At 42.0% G+C, this 16,722-nt stretch overlaps 1 protein-coding gene across 3 annotated transcripts in view; it reads left to right on the top strand.

Annotated features, from left to right (window-relative positions):
* Positions 1 to 1,371: 1,371 nt before the first annotated feature.
* Arap2 (ArfGAP with RhoGAP domain, ankyrin repeat and PH domain 2) overlaps positions 1,372 to 16,722 on the top strand; it is a 162,530-nt gene continuing 147,179 nt past the window's right edge. For 2 of the 3 annotated variants that reach the window (XM_050150250.1, XM_050150248.1), the window contains exons 1-2: positions 1,372 to 1,470; positions 15,641 to 16,673. In XM_050150250.1, the coding sequence (XP_050006207.1) occupies positions 15,778 to 16,673 (896 nt within the window). In that variant the 5' untranslated portion in view covers positions 1,372 to 1,470; positions 15,641 to 15,777. Of the gene's footprint in view, positions 1,471 to 12,766; positions 12,818 to 15,640; positions 16,674 to 16,722 lie in introns of those variants that run through there. The other variant, XM_050150249.1, reaches the window with a different exon arrangement.

The following is a 16,722-nucleotide window of genomic DNA, read 5'->3' as shown; positions in this document are numbered from 1 at the left end:
GGTAATCTATTAAAAACAAACTAAAAAGCCCCAAACCGTAGAATGAAGCATGTTAGGGGATGACCCTACTTGCTCTCAGGTACTTTTCTGGGATCCTCTCTTTTTATCTTATCGCCAAGGTTACACAAGGCCTGGTTCAGAGAAGAGAAAGTCCTTCTAGACTCCAATACCCCCAAGGTCTGAGACCTGGTTACCCAGGGATAAGCCTCTGCACACAGACTTTAGGCTGCCCCTCAATTCATCTAGAAAGAGGCATCTTAGTATCTGGCCAGAGCGCAGACCGGAGAGAATCTTATAGAAGGATTGGCAAATATACCGATTCCCGGAACCTGGAAAAACCAGTATCTTAGATGAGTGTGAAGTTTGGGAAACGCTGAGGCAACAGGGAAAGTTCTCGGTGGAGTAAGCTTCTGCAATCAGGAGAAGGCGGCAAGGTTCCGCCCCTTCGGCCACCAGCCCAGGTCAGAGCGCACAGCCTGGGCACCGGGCAGTGGGAGGCCAGCGAGGGTCCCTGCGAGAGCCCGGTCGCGGGTCCGAGCCCACGACCCGAGACACACCCTCCCCTGGTCCCCACTGGGCGGACGCGCTCCAGGAGGCCTGGGCGGCAGGCGCGGCCAAACGGCGGCAGGCTGACTCAGCCGCCCAGCAATGCTGCGGAACCGGGACGGCCTGCCCCGCCGCCCCCGTCGCTGAGCTCGGGCCGCCCCCGCGGGCCGCGGATCCCCGCCCCCGGGGCCCCGGGGAGGAAGCACCCGGGCGCGGCGCCGAGCACCTGGGCGGCCCGGGCGGGCGCGGCTTCCGGGGCTGCGTGCTCGCCGAGCCCAGCCGCGCTCCCGCCTCCAGGTACGGCGCGGTGTCCGCCCGCCGGTGACAGCGCCCCACGGGGACCAGCCGGCGCTGCGCTGCCCAGGCTCGGCGGCCGCGCGCGAGGCGAGTCCCCGGGGTGGGCTGGCGGCGGTACGGTCCCGGGTGCGAGAACGCCTCGCCTTTCCGCGCCGCGCGGCGCTTCGGGGCTCGCGCAGTGCTCGGGCTCTGGATTGTGCCGCTTGGATCGTGCTCCCGCGTGTGGGCGTCGGAGAAGAAACCAGAGCGGGTAAGTGATCTGAAGGCTGCACTTGCTTCTGGGATTTGACCCGCCCGGGTGACAATCCAGTCCACCAGACTCGGCCTCATCCCTACCCTCCCGCCCCCGACCGAATGCAGCCTGGGCGAGTTCCAGGCACTGGGTTTTTTTCTCTCTCTCGGTAGAGGTAATGACTTGGAGCCCCGTGCTCCCCCGCACCCTGCTGGTTACACACTTAAGACGGCAGCCCTGTTAATTAACTTTAATTACAATCATTTGGCCTCCACCTGCCTGAACCTAGCACTGTACCCGAGGACCTCTCTAGAGTGCTTTTACCAGGCATCTCTTTCTCCTTTGGTGTGGGAAGCAGTTCTCGTGGGAGAATTGATGTCCATCTATTAATTAGAGTAAGTTTTATTTTACTTCATTCTGTCATTTCTTCTTCTTCTTCTTCTTCTTCTTCTTCTTCTTCTTCTTCTTCTTCTTCTTCTTCTTCTTCTTCTTCTTCTTCTTCTGTCTTGAATTTTTCTGTGGCGATCTGGATGGAGTTACTTTGTTTTGGAAGAAGGTTTGTGGAATAATCTTGGGAACTTTTGATAATTAGAGGAAAAATATGAAAGAAGTGATAAGCCAAGAGTAAGTTGGTAGAGCTATACCAAGTTTGTTCCTGAAGTATATAACTTTTTTTGACTGTATTGAAATAAGCTATTTTTAAAAGTACATTTAATCGGTTGTCATTGCTATTACCAATAATAGCACTGTACTTACAAACCCTGTATTGATTCTCCCTAAGCGCTCTGCACCAGAAGTGTATGGAGCATTGTTTGTATGCAAGTGGAAGGAAGCTATGGCTGCAGAAACTTTTTAAAGAAAACGAGTATCTATAAGATTGTTATTTATGACTTTTATACACTTACAAGAGAAATGTGGAGGGCAAAGGCTCTTGGTATTTCACCATTTAACAATGTTTAAAAGAGAAAAAAAAGTGGGTCGTGCAAGTAGGCTACATCCTAAAATGGAAATATCCCCTGGCTCCTATCCAAGGAGAGATTGAACACATATTTAAGGTGGGTCTTCACACCAAGAGGGTGTTATATTGGCTTGATGTGTCAGAACCAAAGATTTTTTTTTAAATAAAATGTACCTAGAGGGTAAGTCAAATGGCTTGTTAAATCAGATTTATGTGCATCTGCTGTCTTGTATATTTTCCTTCCTCTGCTTAGTCTATCAGATGGGTTTTATGGGTTGTCTGTGAAAGGAGAGGCCGGTGGTTCACTTAAAAACAAATTCATGTTTTTCTGACATCTCAAGTTCCCAGCTGTGAGGCTCATGGGCACTCAATGAATGCTTTTCAGAAGAAACCTCTTTTAGTTACCATGGTTAAAGGGAACTCGGGTTATAATGAATTACACTTTTGAAAACCTGCTTCTGGAAATTCTGGAATATAGCCTTCAAGAGGTCTCAGAAGGAGATTTTGCCTTTTGTTTTGTTACTTTCTAAAACACTTCCTTGTGGGGTGTGGTGACAGGGACCATAAAATTCGCACTCTGAATGACAGTCATTGCCTTAATAGCTTTTGTGGTCACGTGTCCCACCCTGTCTTCAGATTTGTTTATTGATTCACTTATTGGGCTTTGCTTTTGCATGTGCTAGACAGTGGGGTGTTCTGGATTCTTTGTAGAACAGTAATCAGGTGGATTGCTTCTTATTGGTGCTGGAAATATGCCTTAACTTTAACCAAGCATGGTGAATATAAAAGTAGAAGGCATGGGATGTCATCTTAAATCATTTCTACCTTAGACTTTATTATTTTAGATCTCAAAAACATACCACTGAGGGCCTGGCTAGATGACTCAGCCAGTAAAGTTGCTATCTACCAAACCTAATGACATGAGTTTGTTCCCCTAGACCCAGGGTCTGATGGTGGAAGGGGAGGACTGAGTCTGTCAAGTTGTTCCTGACCTCTAAAGAAATGCTGTGTCACCCCCACCCACGTACACACACACACACACACACACACACACACACACGTAAATGTAGATAAAATGTCACCTAAATCTTATATATGTGATAGTAGTAAAGTCATTTGACTCACTTAGTTTTGTTTTCTTGATTGAAATAGCAGTGGTAGTCTCTCCTAATTGTCCTGTCTCTGTAGAAATTTTCTTGAAGTTTTAACTCGGCATAAGCAGACTTTCTTACATGTGCTCAAATGAGAACACAGGTATTCTGATATGGGCGAGGTGGGCCTTTTGTTGAAAGGTATTTGCGAGAGGCAGAGAGAATTATTTTCTGACTTCAGTGCATATATGTATGGATAATTGAGGGAATAACCTGGGATGGGTTGTTTAAATGCCTTATCATTCCTAAAGGTAAAATATAAAACAAAAACAGGCAAACAAACAAACAAGCCACCACTGGCTATGCTGTGTAGCTGAGCATGGGAGAGTAAGGCTCGCTCTGTGGACCAACATGGGAGACTGGTCTTTTCCTGGTGTCAGATGCCTACAGGGATGGAGATGGGCAAGGGCTGTGCAGAACTTTTCACTGCATTCTCAAGAAGTGCAGACACTTCCCTTTTCCACTTGCCCATCTGACATCACTACTTGTTGAACTCGAAGTCCATTGCACCTGCTCTGTCTTCCTGCTGTGGTTCGATGTTTATCTTCTCTTGCCGTGCCTCCTTCATGGCCTTTGGTCTACTTTCAGGGGCTGATGTCTCCACCTGTGGCCTTTCCTCTTAGAAACCCCATTCAATAGCTCTTACTCTGATCTCTGCATTTGCAAAGCCCTGACTTGCTGCAGTCGTTAACTATACTATATTTAAAGGATGGTGCCAGATCTCTGGGGCGTGAATAAAGCATTATATTGCAAACCCGCTAAAGTCAAGGTCACAAGACTTGAGTTTTTTCATTGCTCCGGAGTAAGTACTATTTTGCATCCATCATAGTCTTCTGAGAATGTTGTTCTGTCTCCGCAGTCCTTCTTCACTTGGACTGTGCAGTTTGTCTCAGGGCTGATTGTTTGTACCCATGTCATTTCCTTTGCTTATTGTCATGTCTACGCCTGATCTTTTTTTAAACCACTGGAGAGAAGACATCTTCACTTTGTAACCCTTGACACTGTTCACCAGTGAGATAAGGTGTACTGTTATCTCGAACTGAAAATATTTCCCACTATTCTCTTAGAGAGAGCCGTGTCCCTTAAATATTTATTGAAGGAATAAATGTAAACAAAGCGGCATATAAGTTCAGAGACAGTTGAAGTACTTGTCTTTTTGTGAGGACAAGAGATTTTAAGAATCACAGAACCAAGAGGAAGCTCTTGAATTCAGTTGGAAAAGAGGTCAGGGCGCTATTTATAAATGCAGAGAGGAAACATTCACAGTAGGCTATTTTGAAACATCTGGTTGTTGCTCTAAAAATGCGGCTCTTAAATTCGGAGAGATGGTGAATAGATATTTGTACTACAACATTGAGATGCAATGCACATTAAAAAGTGTGCTTATATCATAACTCTACATTTAAAGGTCTTTGTACTGAACTGTAATATTGTTTCAGTTTTTGCCTGGATTAATTGAACATTAAAGCTGTATTTAAACCTGCCTGCCTCTCGGTTCAACATTTTGAAAGCGTTAGGTTCAGCTACAGATGTGCTACAGACTGTTAGGGCCAGGAAAGGGCCTGTTTCCAATAGAAGCAGATCTAGGCGTCGGAGCACATGGGTGGGCATCCACTACAGTGATGTGTGGTCTCAGCTTGTCGTTCCTCATGGAAACTGTGGAAGATAAACTCTTTCTTTGGTTGCTCCCAAGTCATGGCTTTACTTGAAAGATTTCTCCATTAGAATTTAAAGGAAATTTCAAACCTCAACTAATTAACTTAAATATAGATGGGAACTTTGAGAGATACACTGTGACCAAGGAGATGATCAAGAAGCACTTACGTATTAAGATCCTATCTAAAACACTCGTAGGCAGGCGTTGGGCATGGGGCAGTGCAATAACACCTCTTACTAAGTAAAGGTGTGGGCTTTCCTGACTTTTACAGAGACACTGAATTCTAGATTGCAGAGTTGGGTTTTTCTGAATACAAAGTAAGTAAAATAAAAATATCTCAAAATAATCTTTTCCCTTGAGCCAAAAGCCAAATGATTTGGCTGAGAATCTGGCTATTGGAAGATAAAGTTTCACTTACTTTGCCTTTAGCGGCTAATGACTAAATGTTTGGTGTTTTCCAGAAACCATCCAAAGGGCCATGCACATATTCAAGCATATCCCCCTTGAAACAGCCTTGGGTGGAGTGCATTATTATCTTCCCTGCCTATTCGAAGACAACAGTGAGACTCAGGAGAGAAAGACATTGTTGAAGTCCACAAAAGTTGTGGGCAGCACAGCTGGGACCTCTGGTAATCACTGTGGCCTGTGTTCTAAGTCTAAAGCCTTCAAGTCTCAAAACACTAATCGTGTCTGTGTCTCACTAGGTTAATAAAGCTGTGCTTACTACTAATTAAGTACTTTGTAGGTTTATTAGAAAAATAATTTACAGTCCTCTTTTAAAGAAAGGTGATATTACCATGTAGGCCAAAGAGTTAACACTCAAATCTAATGCATTTATATTGTATGATATACTTAAGTGTAATATTGATTAACTAGATGAATTAATAATAGCCTGCTCTCAACATATGATTTCAGTTTGTATTAGGTCAATATGTACATATATTTATGTCTGTCTATCTATCTATCTATTATCTATCTATCTATCTATCTATCTATCTATCATCTATCTGTACGTGTGTGTATGTGTGTACGCATGCATGTGTGTGCCTCTATGCATGTATATCCATATGTATACATTCTTTTCTCTGTACTTATTTACTGGCAATTCTGTAGGAGAATATATATATATATATTTTCCTAATCTTAGAAGTAAGGGCTCTTAACTTTCAGGGAAGTTAAATGATATTATAAAGATACCCAGTTAAAATGTAGAAAAACCTAGGTAAGGGAGATGGCTCAGTGGGTAAAAGTACTATCCTTGCAAGAGTGATGACCTGAACTCAATCCTAGGAGCCCACATAAAATGATCACTGCAGTGGTTCCTGATAATCCCAGAACACCTACTGCTATGTAGAAGGTGAAGTACTGATCACCCCCCACCCCCAGAAACTCCTCGGCCTGCAAGCCTGGGGTATATATATGCAGCACAGCAGTGGAAACACATGCATGCATTCACACGTGTGCATGCGTGCATGTACGCACACATACACCAGAAATAAGGGGAGTGAAGAGAGGAGGAATGGATGGGGAGAGGAGAAAGAGAGAATAGATAAATGAAACAAATCAAAAAGTGGAGAAGTCTGGATTGGAGTCTAGTGTGGGTGGAATTAATGAGGGATTAAGGGCAGATGGAGCAGGAAAAGCTCATGGACTGATCGTACTGCACTTTGAGGACCGAACTGTCAAAGGAGGAGAATAAAATGTACACAGAGTTCATTCGGCTTCCTCTCCCCTCTGCTCTATCAAATTAGCGTCTTAACCATTTTGTAAGTGTACCGTTGAGTAGTGTTAAGCCTGCTTACATTCTTGTAGAATAGATTTACACAACATTTTCCTCTTGCAAAAACTGAATTATTATGCCCATTAAAAGGCTCCCCACTTCTCTACCCCTCTTTGATGTTCATCAGTTTACTCTCTTGATTGCTATGAATTCGGTCACTTTAGGTTAAAGTGTGTGCATATGGTAATTTCCTTTCTGTGACTGGTTTATTTTACTTAGCACAAAGTGGTAAAGACTCAACTTTGTGATAGAGTTTTCTTTCTCTCTGTGTGTGCATCTGTATGTGTTATGCATCTATGTGTGTATACATGCTTGTGTGTATGTGCAGATGTGTGCGTGCACATGCATGTGGCAATTTGAGGATAAACAGAGAGACCTAAGTCCTTTTCTACCTTATTAATTCATGTGGGGGGTCTTTCCTTTGAACCCGGAGCTCACACCTTCTGCTACTCTAACTAGCCAGTCTGACCTCAGGCTCCCCTGTCTTCTGTCTACTGAATGCTGAGATTATGGGAAGGCTGCTAATTCCACCTGGTAAGTTTTATGGGTACTGGAGACCAGAACTTAAGTCCTTATCCTTGGACAGCATTTTTTTTTTAACCTCACAGCTCTCTCTCCAGTTTTCATTTCTTTTAAAACAGGACTCCCTATCCCATCGCTTGTGTACACATTTCATCATCACCTTCATCTGCCTTCATACACTGGGCTGCTCCCTTTGTTCTCATTGGAAGTGGCGTCTTTTGTGTCGTCTCTTGCTCTTGCCGTCTGTCCAGCTGTTTCCGTACTCTGACCACTGCTTGCTTGTTTTGTCACTGGAGAGGTTTTGGTTCTTAATTGTTTGACTTTGGCTGACTATTTTGCTGAGCAAATTTTACCACAGTTACCCATAAACTGTCTTTCTGCAGTGGTAGGTGCAAAATAACTGTTACTAAATTGTATATTATCATTGCTGTATAAAATGACATCAAAGTTGTTTTCCATTAACTTGTTATTGGCTGTTAAATCTCAGGCAATTAACATGTAAATGAACTGAGGCTTTTTTATATAACGGCCTATATGGACACCTACACCCATGATCAACCTAAGAATTCTGTAGTATAAGATTTGAGCTTACAAAGTATGGAATATAGTAATTTAAGCGCTCTTTACTACAATGCTCCTCAACGTCTGAATTGCAGTCCCTTTGGGGTTACATATTAGATATTTACATTATGATTCATAACAGTAGCAAAATTGCAGCTATAAAGCGGCAATGGAATAACTTTATGGTTATGGGTCACCAGAGCATGAGGAAGTGTATATAAAGGGTCTCAGCACTGGGAAGGTGGGGAACCACTACGCTAGTGAATCTCGAGTGCTCATGCATGGGACACCAATGAGAAGAAGAATACGACACTCACCTTTCTATCATCTGATTAACCAGACAGATAACAGCATGCGTTGTGGAATCCTACCCTAGAATTTTTGCTTCACTGTTATCTCCTGTTTTGCCTTGGGTCTTGGACTTGTTTCCCAAGAGAGCTGCAAGAATAACAAAGGAGCCTACACAGATGATTCACAACCATGGGTTGTTAACAGTATAAATCCTAGGAAAAAGGAAAGAGGATGAATGTGTCTGGAGAAATGGAGTGGGCTAGTCGTTTAAATTAAGGTCATAGGGCTGAGCAGATCATAGCCTGTGGGTGAGCACATTTCAGAAAGATGATTAGATTGAGGGAATTGTCTTCCTATAAGGAGTTTAATTTTGCCATATACTAGGGTAGGTAAAGAAATGGTAGTGGAGAGGGATGCCAAGTGATCAGCTTTTGACTTGTGGCCAAATATATAAGGTTCTGACAGTAAGGGAGTTTTAGTTTAGACTTTCAACTTCCTAGTCTCATTTACATATGGAATCGAGTAAAATGAAAAATAAATTCTCACCATCACTTTCTCTTGTGCTTTGTTGTGGGGAACAAGATTGTTGAATGTGGTGTCTTTACGGATACTTGGAGTTAATATTTCAGTTTTAAACAATGGAGTTAACTTTGTGCGCAAAGTACACGATACCCACTGCTTATGACTATTCTTCACCAAAGCAGAGGGAACTGCATTGCACTCTGGTGTAAACTACTTGGTGCAGCATCCTCTTGATGTCTTTTCATTTTCCAAGGAATAAGCTATGTGTCCTCGTTTGCTGGCACATTGAGGGCAGAAACACTTTTCTTTTGACCGTCTATTGTTCCTACAACATATGGGGACTGATTTGTTGTAGGGAGTGAAAATTGGTACCATGGTAGGATATATTGCATCACCTCTCTTGTCTCTGCTACTCAGTCATTGAACTGAGTAGAAACAGTTTCTAGTATCCTTTGGCTCTAACCCTGGGAGACAGTACTAATCTACTGGGAACTACTGTTCTGGAAAACAATAATCATCTATTGTTATTAGACTCTGTACAGCATGTCTTGTAGGACATTGAAGGTTACATTATTCATTTAGTAGCTCCCATTTTATAGCTATTTTCAAAAGCTTCTCTTAATCATGTGACCTTATGAGTATTAAGCTTATTAATTTGTTAAAACTGCAGTATCTCACTCACCTAGAGTTAAAATGATGTCTCTCTTTAATGGATTAACGATATACTGAAGTTCAATTCTACAAACACTTTTTTTTTGCCTCTCCCTTAAGGAATTAGAATCAACCAAGGTGATTCCAGAGCTTGCCTGACTGAGCATGCAGTGCCCTTGTATTTAATGAAGTGGCTGAGGTACAAACCAAAGGTGTCATTTGTTTTTCTTTCCTGGTTCGAAGACATACACGATGATCCTCTGGGAAAGGGTGCAGACAGGTGAAGAAAAAAAAAAAAACAGGGCTTCAGTGGCCTGGTTTTTCTTACATGAGGCAGGAGGAGAGGTTGTAGGTGCTCAGCAGATGATTTGGAATGACTCCCACTGATTTTCTGCCGTATTTGATTCCTAACCTGAAGACCTCTTAGAGGTTCGGTGGATTGGATGAATTTGAATCTGTTCTGGCTCTGTTCCTTACTAGCTTGCTGACTTAGGAAGGCTGAATTTTCAAACAATGAATACTTCCTACCTGCCATCCTGACTTGATAAGAGGTGTCAAGTAATAATTAAAATGAATTGGGCATAGTTAAGGTAATAGTAAAGAGTATTGAGTAGCAAGGCATGCTTAGCAGTGTAGCAGGTGGAGGAAGTCATCCTTGAGAAGGGGCACATTTGATGAGACCTTACTACTTAGGGCACGAGCCATGAACTATGGGAATGTGGAGTATGCACTGGTATAGTTGGTATTTTTATTCTTTGGTCTTTGGGGATCCACCACCCAGCTACCAAATAAATGTATGGAGTCTTATTGTTACTTATAAATGCCAGGCAGGTCTTAGCTTGGCTTGTTTCTAGCCAGTTTTTTTTTAACTTAATATTATCCCATCTAACTTTTGCCTCTGGGCTTTTATACTTTTTTATTCTGCATATCTTTCTTTACTTCTTACACCATGGTTGGCTGGGCCCTGATAACGTCTCTTCTCCTTTTCTTGCTCCCCATCTCTCTTCCCGGATTTCTTCTCTTGTTTATTCTCTCTGTCTGCCAGCCTTTCTTGCCTATACTTTCTTCTGCCTATCTATTGGCCATTCAGATGTTTATTAGAGCAATCAGGTGGTTTAGACAGGCAAAGTAACACAGCTTCACAGTTAAACAAATGCATCATAAATGATGCACATCTTTGCATCATTAAATACATATTCCACAGCATAAACAAACATAACATATCGTCAACTAATATTCCACAATGTACTTGTGATTGAAAGAGATGGAAGTGAGAGAGAAAAAGGTCTGTGTTTGGTACAGACTGATGCCAATTGGTAGCTGTCACTGGAGCCAGAAAACCAGGGAATGTGAATTTGGAAAGTTGTGGGAAGTGTTTACGATGTGGTTTGTGTTACAAAATTAACCATAATGCTTCAGGGATTGAGAATCTGATGTGTGCAGGGAGGGAGCCAAGAAAGCTATGGATACTGGTCCAGGGACCTATTGTCATAGTTTAAAGTAAATAAGATGGTGGATTGAGTGGTGGTGGCAGCAGGCCATTGAGGAGATGGAGTTGGGTTCAGCATAGAGCATGGTAAGATGACAAAATTGTTTATTAGGTGACACATAGGTCAGGCTTATATCATATGAGTCTAAGTGGTGTTCCCCTTCTGTGTGCTTCCTCATTGTGTAAATCAGGATAGCATGGTCGTGCGCATAGTCATGTTTATAACACCCACCATTTGTACCATTCCTCAACTCATGCTTTACAAACTCATGTTTGTAAACAACGACTTTGATTGGCGTTTATTGGGAAGCTTTAGAAGGTGATCAACAAATTGACAGAATGTGTTATGGTAAAATAATAATGGGAAACTCTGACTTAGCATTCATGTGTCTTAGTTGGTGTTCTAAATGATTCAAATGTATTGAGACATTCACTTCTTACTCCAGCCCTACGTGGGAGGTATAGGAACTACTTATACCCATTTTCCTGTTTAGGAAGCTAAAGAATAGAGAGGCACTACATACCCACATGCACAAGGTTTGTAGGTGGGGACCTATTATTCGATCCATGTCACTTTGGTTTAGACTTTCTGCTTTTATACCAAAGTCGCCCAAGGAGTGGTCAGAATATGGCTAAGACTATGGTCTGAGTGTGTTCATCCTCTCAGATCATATGTGAAACCAGAATCCCCTAGAGTCACAGTCTTTAAAGGTGGGCCCTTTGGGAGGTGGTTAACTCACAGCTGTGGAGCATTTATGGATGAGATTAGTGAGTTTATAAAATGGAAAGAGTGAACTTCTTATCCCTTTTGCTCATCTGCCAGATTGGAGAGCATGGCCTGGGTGTAACATACTTCCCCAGACACTGGATTTTCAGGTGCCTTCCTCTAGGTTTATCATGTTCCACAACTGTGAGCAATGCATACCTATTAGTTTTAAATTATCCAGCCTAAGATATTTCATACAACCACCTAACTAGCGTGAAGCAACTCTCTTAGTCTTTGAGATCTAACAGAAACAAGCCTTTTTTTTTTTTTTNTTTTTTTTTTTTTTTTTTTTTTTTTTTTTTTTTTTTTTTTTGGTTTTTCGAGAAGGGTTTCTCTGTGGCTTTGGAGCCTGTCCTGGAACTAGCTCCGTAGACAAGGCTGGTCTCAAACTCACAGAGATCCGCCTGCCTCTGCCTCCCGAGTGCTGGGATTAAAGGCGTGCGCCACCATCGCCCAGCTCTTCCTTCTTTTCTCTACAGAACAACAAATAAATATTGCCTTCTCCGTGTTCCTTCAATTACCTTTTAGGGCAGCAATTCTCAACCTATGGATTGAGAACCTTTTGGTTGTTCAAAGACCCTCACAGGGTTTTCCTAAGAAAACACAGATATTTACATTAGGAGTCATAACAGTAGCAATATTACATTTATGAAATAGTAATGAAATAATTTTATGTTTGTGGGTCACCATAACCTAAGAAACTGTTATAAAGGTCTCAGTACTTGGAAGATTGAGAACCTTAGGGTATTATAGAAATGATCAAGATAACTCCAAATGGAGACAGAAATATTCCTGTCTCCACATCCATCTATATCTAGTTCCCCACTATATAAATGGTGTGAAACTCATTTAAAGGGTGGAGAGAGGTTAGTAAGGATGGTTTCAAAGCCAGAATAAAAACGAAACCTGTGTGTGCATGTGAAAGCACACGTACACACTCATTCTTATGTTGTTTTCATCCCAAGTTTTTACCTTTCTATTTCATATTCTTCTAGGTGGCAGATCAAGGACGGCAGGCCAAAGTCTATACACAAAGCTCTCTCTGCTGCAACTGAACATACTGTGTAGGGCTAAGGAGCCCGGTTCTTTTTTTGTGACATGGAATAAGATCACCTTCCATGGACCCTAAACTTCTCTCTACACTTTAACTCTGGCCCTGCCATTTCTCTAATAACAGAAAGGAATCAACAGTGGGGACTTATAAATAGTGAACATGAGTTTTGTAATGGAGTTGACTGTGTAGTATGGGTGATCACTAGGTTGTTGGAGGAGCTTCTGCCACATGCTCTATACCAATGCATGAGTACACCTGAGTGTTTGCATTTTACAGAAAACGAAACTGAATCACCACTTTGGACCTGTACTTGAGTTCATGCTTCTAGGAAGTGAAGGAGGTAAGGCATGCACATGGTCTGGCTCCAGATTTGTGTAGTGTCTTGCGTACAGAGTGTTAAGTATGTTTTTCACTCACGGGAAAAGAACAAGGTGCGACTTGAGTGGATTGGTCTAGAGAAGACTTGGGAGCTGTAGAGGATTTGGAACTCTAATTACCGAGTTTCAGTACACAGCCCAATCATGTTTGGAGGGTGTCAGGAGACATTTCTAGTCCTGTATCTGTAGGTGTTGCTGTCTAGCAGATTCCCACACCAGTCCCTGGAGAGCCATTGAGTCAGACTCTGCCTTCCAGTAACACCATGGAAAGTCAAAGCACAGAAGGGCTGCTGCTGTCTCGTATTTAAGAGCGTTCCCATCTCTTTCTATTTCATTACTTTCTTTGGAGCTAAAGTCTTTCACGAAAGATAGACATATATGAACACCCTTGGTTGCTCAGCCCTTGAAGTCAGACTGTTAAAAAGTCAGGTGATTGGAAGACAGATACAGTATTCAAGTGAAAAGAACTGCAAGGCCTGTGGGTGGAGAGCCACTTTCAGGTCCCCCAAATTGTCAATGTAGCCCTACTTAGGACAGTGGATGATAGCAGAGATGGTTTTGGGTAGAGCACTATTGTATCTGTCCGTGGCTCAGACACCAGGAAATAAAGTTTATCCTGTGAAAGTCTTTGTGTACAAGAACACAGACACATACAACAAACAAATCTAGCAATATAAATGTCTTTTGATCACTTCTATCCCTAACAGTCCAGTTCCATAACTCACATTCTAAGCTCTCATCATAGATACATATGGAGAAAAGGGCATGCCGTTCTATTTTAGGTGTCCAACTGTTAACCTTGGTAGAGGAGTCTATTTTAGGTGTCCAACTGTTAACCTTGGTAGAGGAGGTACTACCTGCCTCCTCAGAACTATACATGGTGCATAGACAAGCAGATACAACATATGCTAAAGGAGCACAAATAACGAGCTTTCTGCCTCAGAGGAAAAGAGTTAACAATGAGCTAAAATGAGTGAGGGACTCTATTAGACTGCTTGAGATGGTTTGATGAATGTAATAGTAGAGTTCCTAACAGGCAAATTGACTGCCTACAAGGAAATATTTACAAGGTATAACACTTGGCATATGCTTGCTGCTTGCATCAGTAGAATCTACTACTACCACTGTTATTGTTGTTGTTGTTTTTCAGAGGCTAGCATGTGGCATGGCACTATAAGAAATTTCAGCTTGACAGTTTTGAAACTATGATCTTTGATAATTCACTAACCAAGGCAATGAGGGATTTAGTCAGAAACAGTTGCAGTTTTTCAGGCAAGAGTTATCATCGGGTCCTGGGCTGCAGCACAGGCCATGAGAATGGAGGAGTATGTGAGTGAGAGTAGTTGATATAACAAAATACACAGAGTGTGAGTGTGTGGCTTCAACAACAGAAATGCATTTTTCAAAGGTCCAGAGGCTGAGTCAAGTTGCTGGTTTGCTGATTTTGGTTCTGTCTTGTGAGTGCCCTCTTTTTGCCACGTCCTCCCGTGGGTGGGGCTGTTATGACCTTGCCAGGGAAATAACAAACTCTGTGGTTTTTCTTATAAGAATCTAATCCTATTGTATCAGAACAGCATCATTTAAGTAATTAGTTCCAACAAATCTCTGGCTTTGAGTTGAGTACCCTAGAAGGCGAGGGCTTTAGCATAGGAATTTTGGGGTGGAGGCCATAACTTAGTCTATAGCAAAGGCTAAAACCAGTAGTTTGCCTGTTGCCTGTTTGTGCTTGATAAGGCAAGGGCTGGCTGGGGTGCTCAGGTCTGGATCTTAGATTTGGGTGACTAGGTGGGTGATGGATACCACTTATGGAAAAATCTGAAATTTTCTTTGAATACATATATGTTTTGTTAAAATTGTTTTTTGTACTTACAGGCTTTTGTGAGAGCTGGTAACTATGACTCTGACATTTGGGATTTATTTTACCCAAAAGGACAATGCATCTGAGCTTTTAAAATCACATTGTGTTTATAATTTATAACAATCTGAATTTTTATTTTATACATTGTAGCAGTTACTTCCAGCCAGTGTCCTGGGGTGGGGGGAGGAGGGAGAGAAGAAGAAAACAAACACAATCAGCTACAAAGTAAAGAGGTAGTGATTTCTTTGGCAGTGTGGGTTAGCTCCCCTCCCCAAACCCTCCCTGACACAGGCACTTCCTACTTTGCTCTCTGTCATCTTACCTTCTCTGCTTCTGTGCTCAGTGAAGGTGGGTGTTCTCCGAAACTCTGCATTTAACAGTGTTTGTTTGCTGAACTTTTTACATATTCAAGGCAATAGCTTATAACGTTTGTTCACCTGAACATGCCAAGTTTATCCAGTGACCTTTGGAGCGCTTATAGCAGTTGTGGCCTCCAGACATACTGCAGAAAGGAAATTGCTTAGGGAATTTTATCTTGTTTGTTTTATTTATGTTATAACGTTTATATAGTTATTTTCTTTTCTTTGAAACGTAAAGTATAGATATCAACACACCCTTATATCCAGTACTGAGATAAATTAGCTTTTTAAGAGGCTGTTGATTCTAGGGCTTATGGTACATACCTCTGATGGGGAGTTATTCTTGGTTGAGTTTCGAGGTTCACCCTGCGAATATTTAATATTAATTCTTAGTCTTGTGCCTGACTGGCTGCTTACTATTTGATTTGAAGGTAATCCTTGGGAAGTTGCCTAGTAGCATCTGGAATTTTATTCAGGGAGTGATTATATATATATATATATATATATATATATATATATTGTATTTTATAATAATAAAATTAACCTAATTGTTTTTTTTTCTTCTTCAGGCTTGAGCATACGAACAGAAAAGAACATTGCGAAAACATCTTACAAAGTGATAGAGGAAAGAACGCATAAGAAGTACATCCTGTGTATGTCTCACCGTGCTGCTTTTTAATCCTCAGGTAGTAATGAAGCCACCATTATGTCCTCAGTCAGTGAAGTAAATGTGGACATCAGAGATTTCCTAATGAGCATCAATTTGGAGCAGTACCTCTTACATTTCCGTGAATTCGGTTTTTATACTGTGAAGGACTGCACATCAATAAATGATAGTGTGCTACACCAGATTGGAATCTCACCAACAGGACACCGTAGGAGGATACTTAAACAGTTACAAATGATCTTTTCAAAGATGCAAGACATCCCAATATATGCAAACGTTCAGAAAGCAAAGAATGGCACCACCTCAAAAGAGCATCAGAATCCTCCGTCTTCCAGCGGCAACACCTGCACAGAATTTTCTGATTCTATTAGCGTTCATAGACCTGGTCTGACACAGGTGGAGACGGTTACAATGAGTACCTTCGGTGTGGGAAATTGTCAGTCTCCTAAGTCACAAAATAAGCTATCCCTTTCTCCGTGTGACCCGCCCTTTCCAGAAGAAGAACTACACCAGAATGTGGATTCTTCACAGGATTCTTTATTTGGTAGTGTAAATGTTAAAATAGATTCTTTGGCTACCCAGAAGACTGTGGATTGTCCAGCTGGAGAAGAACAAACAGAACAAGTCAACTTGATATCAGAAAATTCCATCAAGGCTCCGAGCACAAACCCTGAACGTCTTCCCTCTGTGGACTATCCAACATCAGAAACACATTCTGGAAATGGTACTAATGGCTTTTTAGAAAGCTCCCCAGCATCCCCGTTCTTTCAATTTCAAGGAGAGATGGTTGTGAACGATCTCTATGTCCCATCATCACCAGTCCACACACCCATGAGAAGCCGGAGCAAGTTGGTCTCCAGACCTTCTCGATCGTTTCTGCTGAGACATCGACCTGTACCAGAGATCCCAGGGTCAACAAAAGCAGTTTCAGGGAGGTAAAAAACTATTACATAAACCTATGTATTCAATGTGGGAGACTTCACT

The sequence above is a fragment of the Alexandromys fortis genome, unplaced genomic scaffold (assembly GCF_014885135.2).
Source record: "Alexandromys fortis isolate MF-2015 unplaced genomic scaffold, M_Fortis_MF-2015_v1.1 scaffold_0, whole genome shotgun sequence".
Lineage (NCBI taxonomy): Eukaryota > Metazoa > Chordata > Mammalia > Rodentia > Cricetidae > Alexandromys > Alexandromys fortis.
This window is presented reverse-complemented; position numbering and strand designations above follow the sequence as displayed.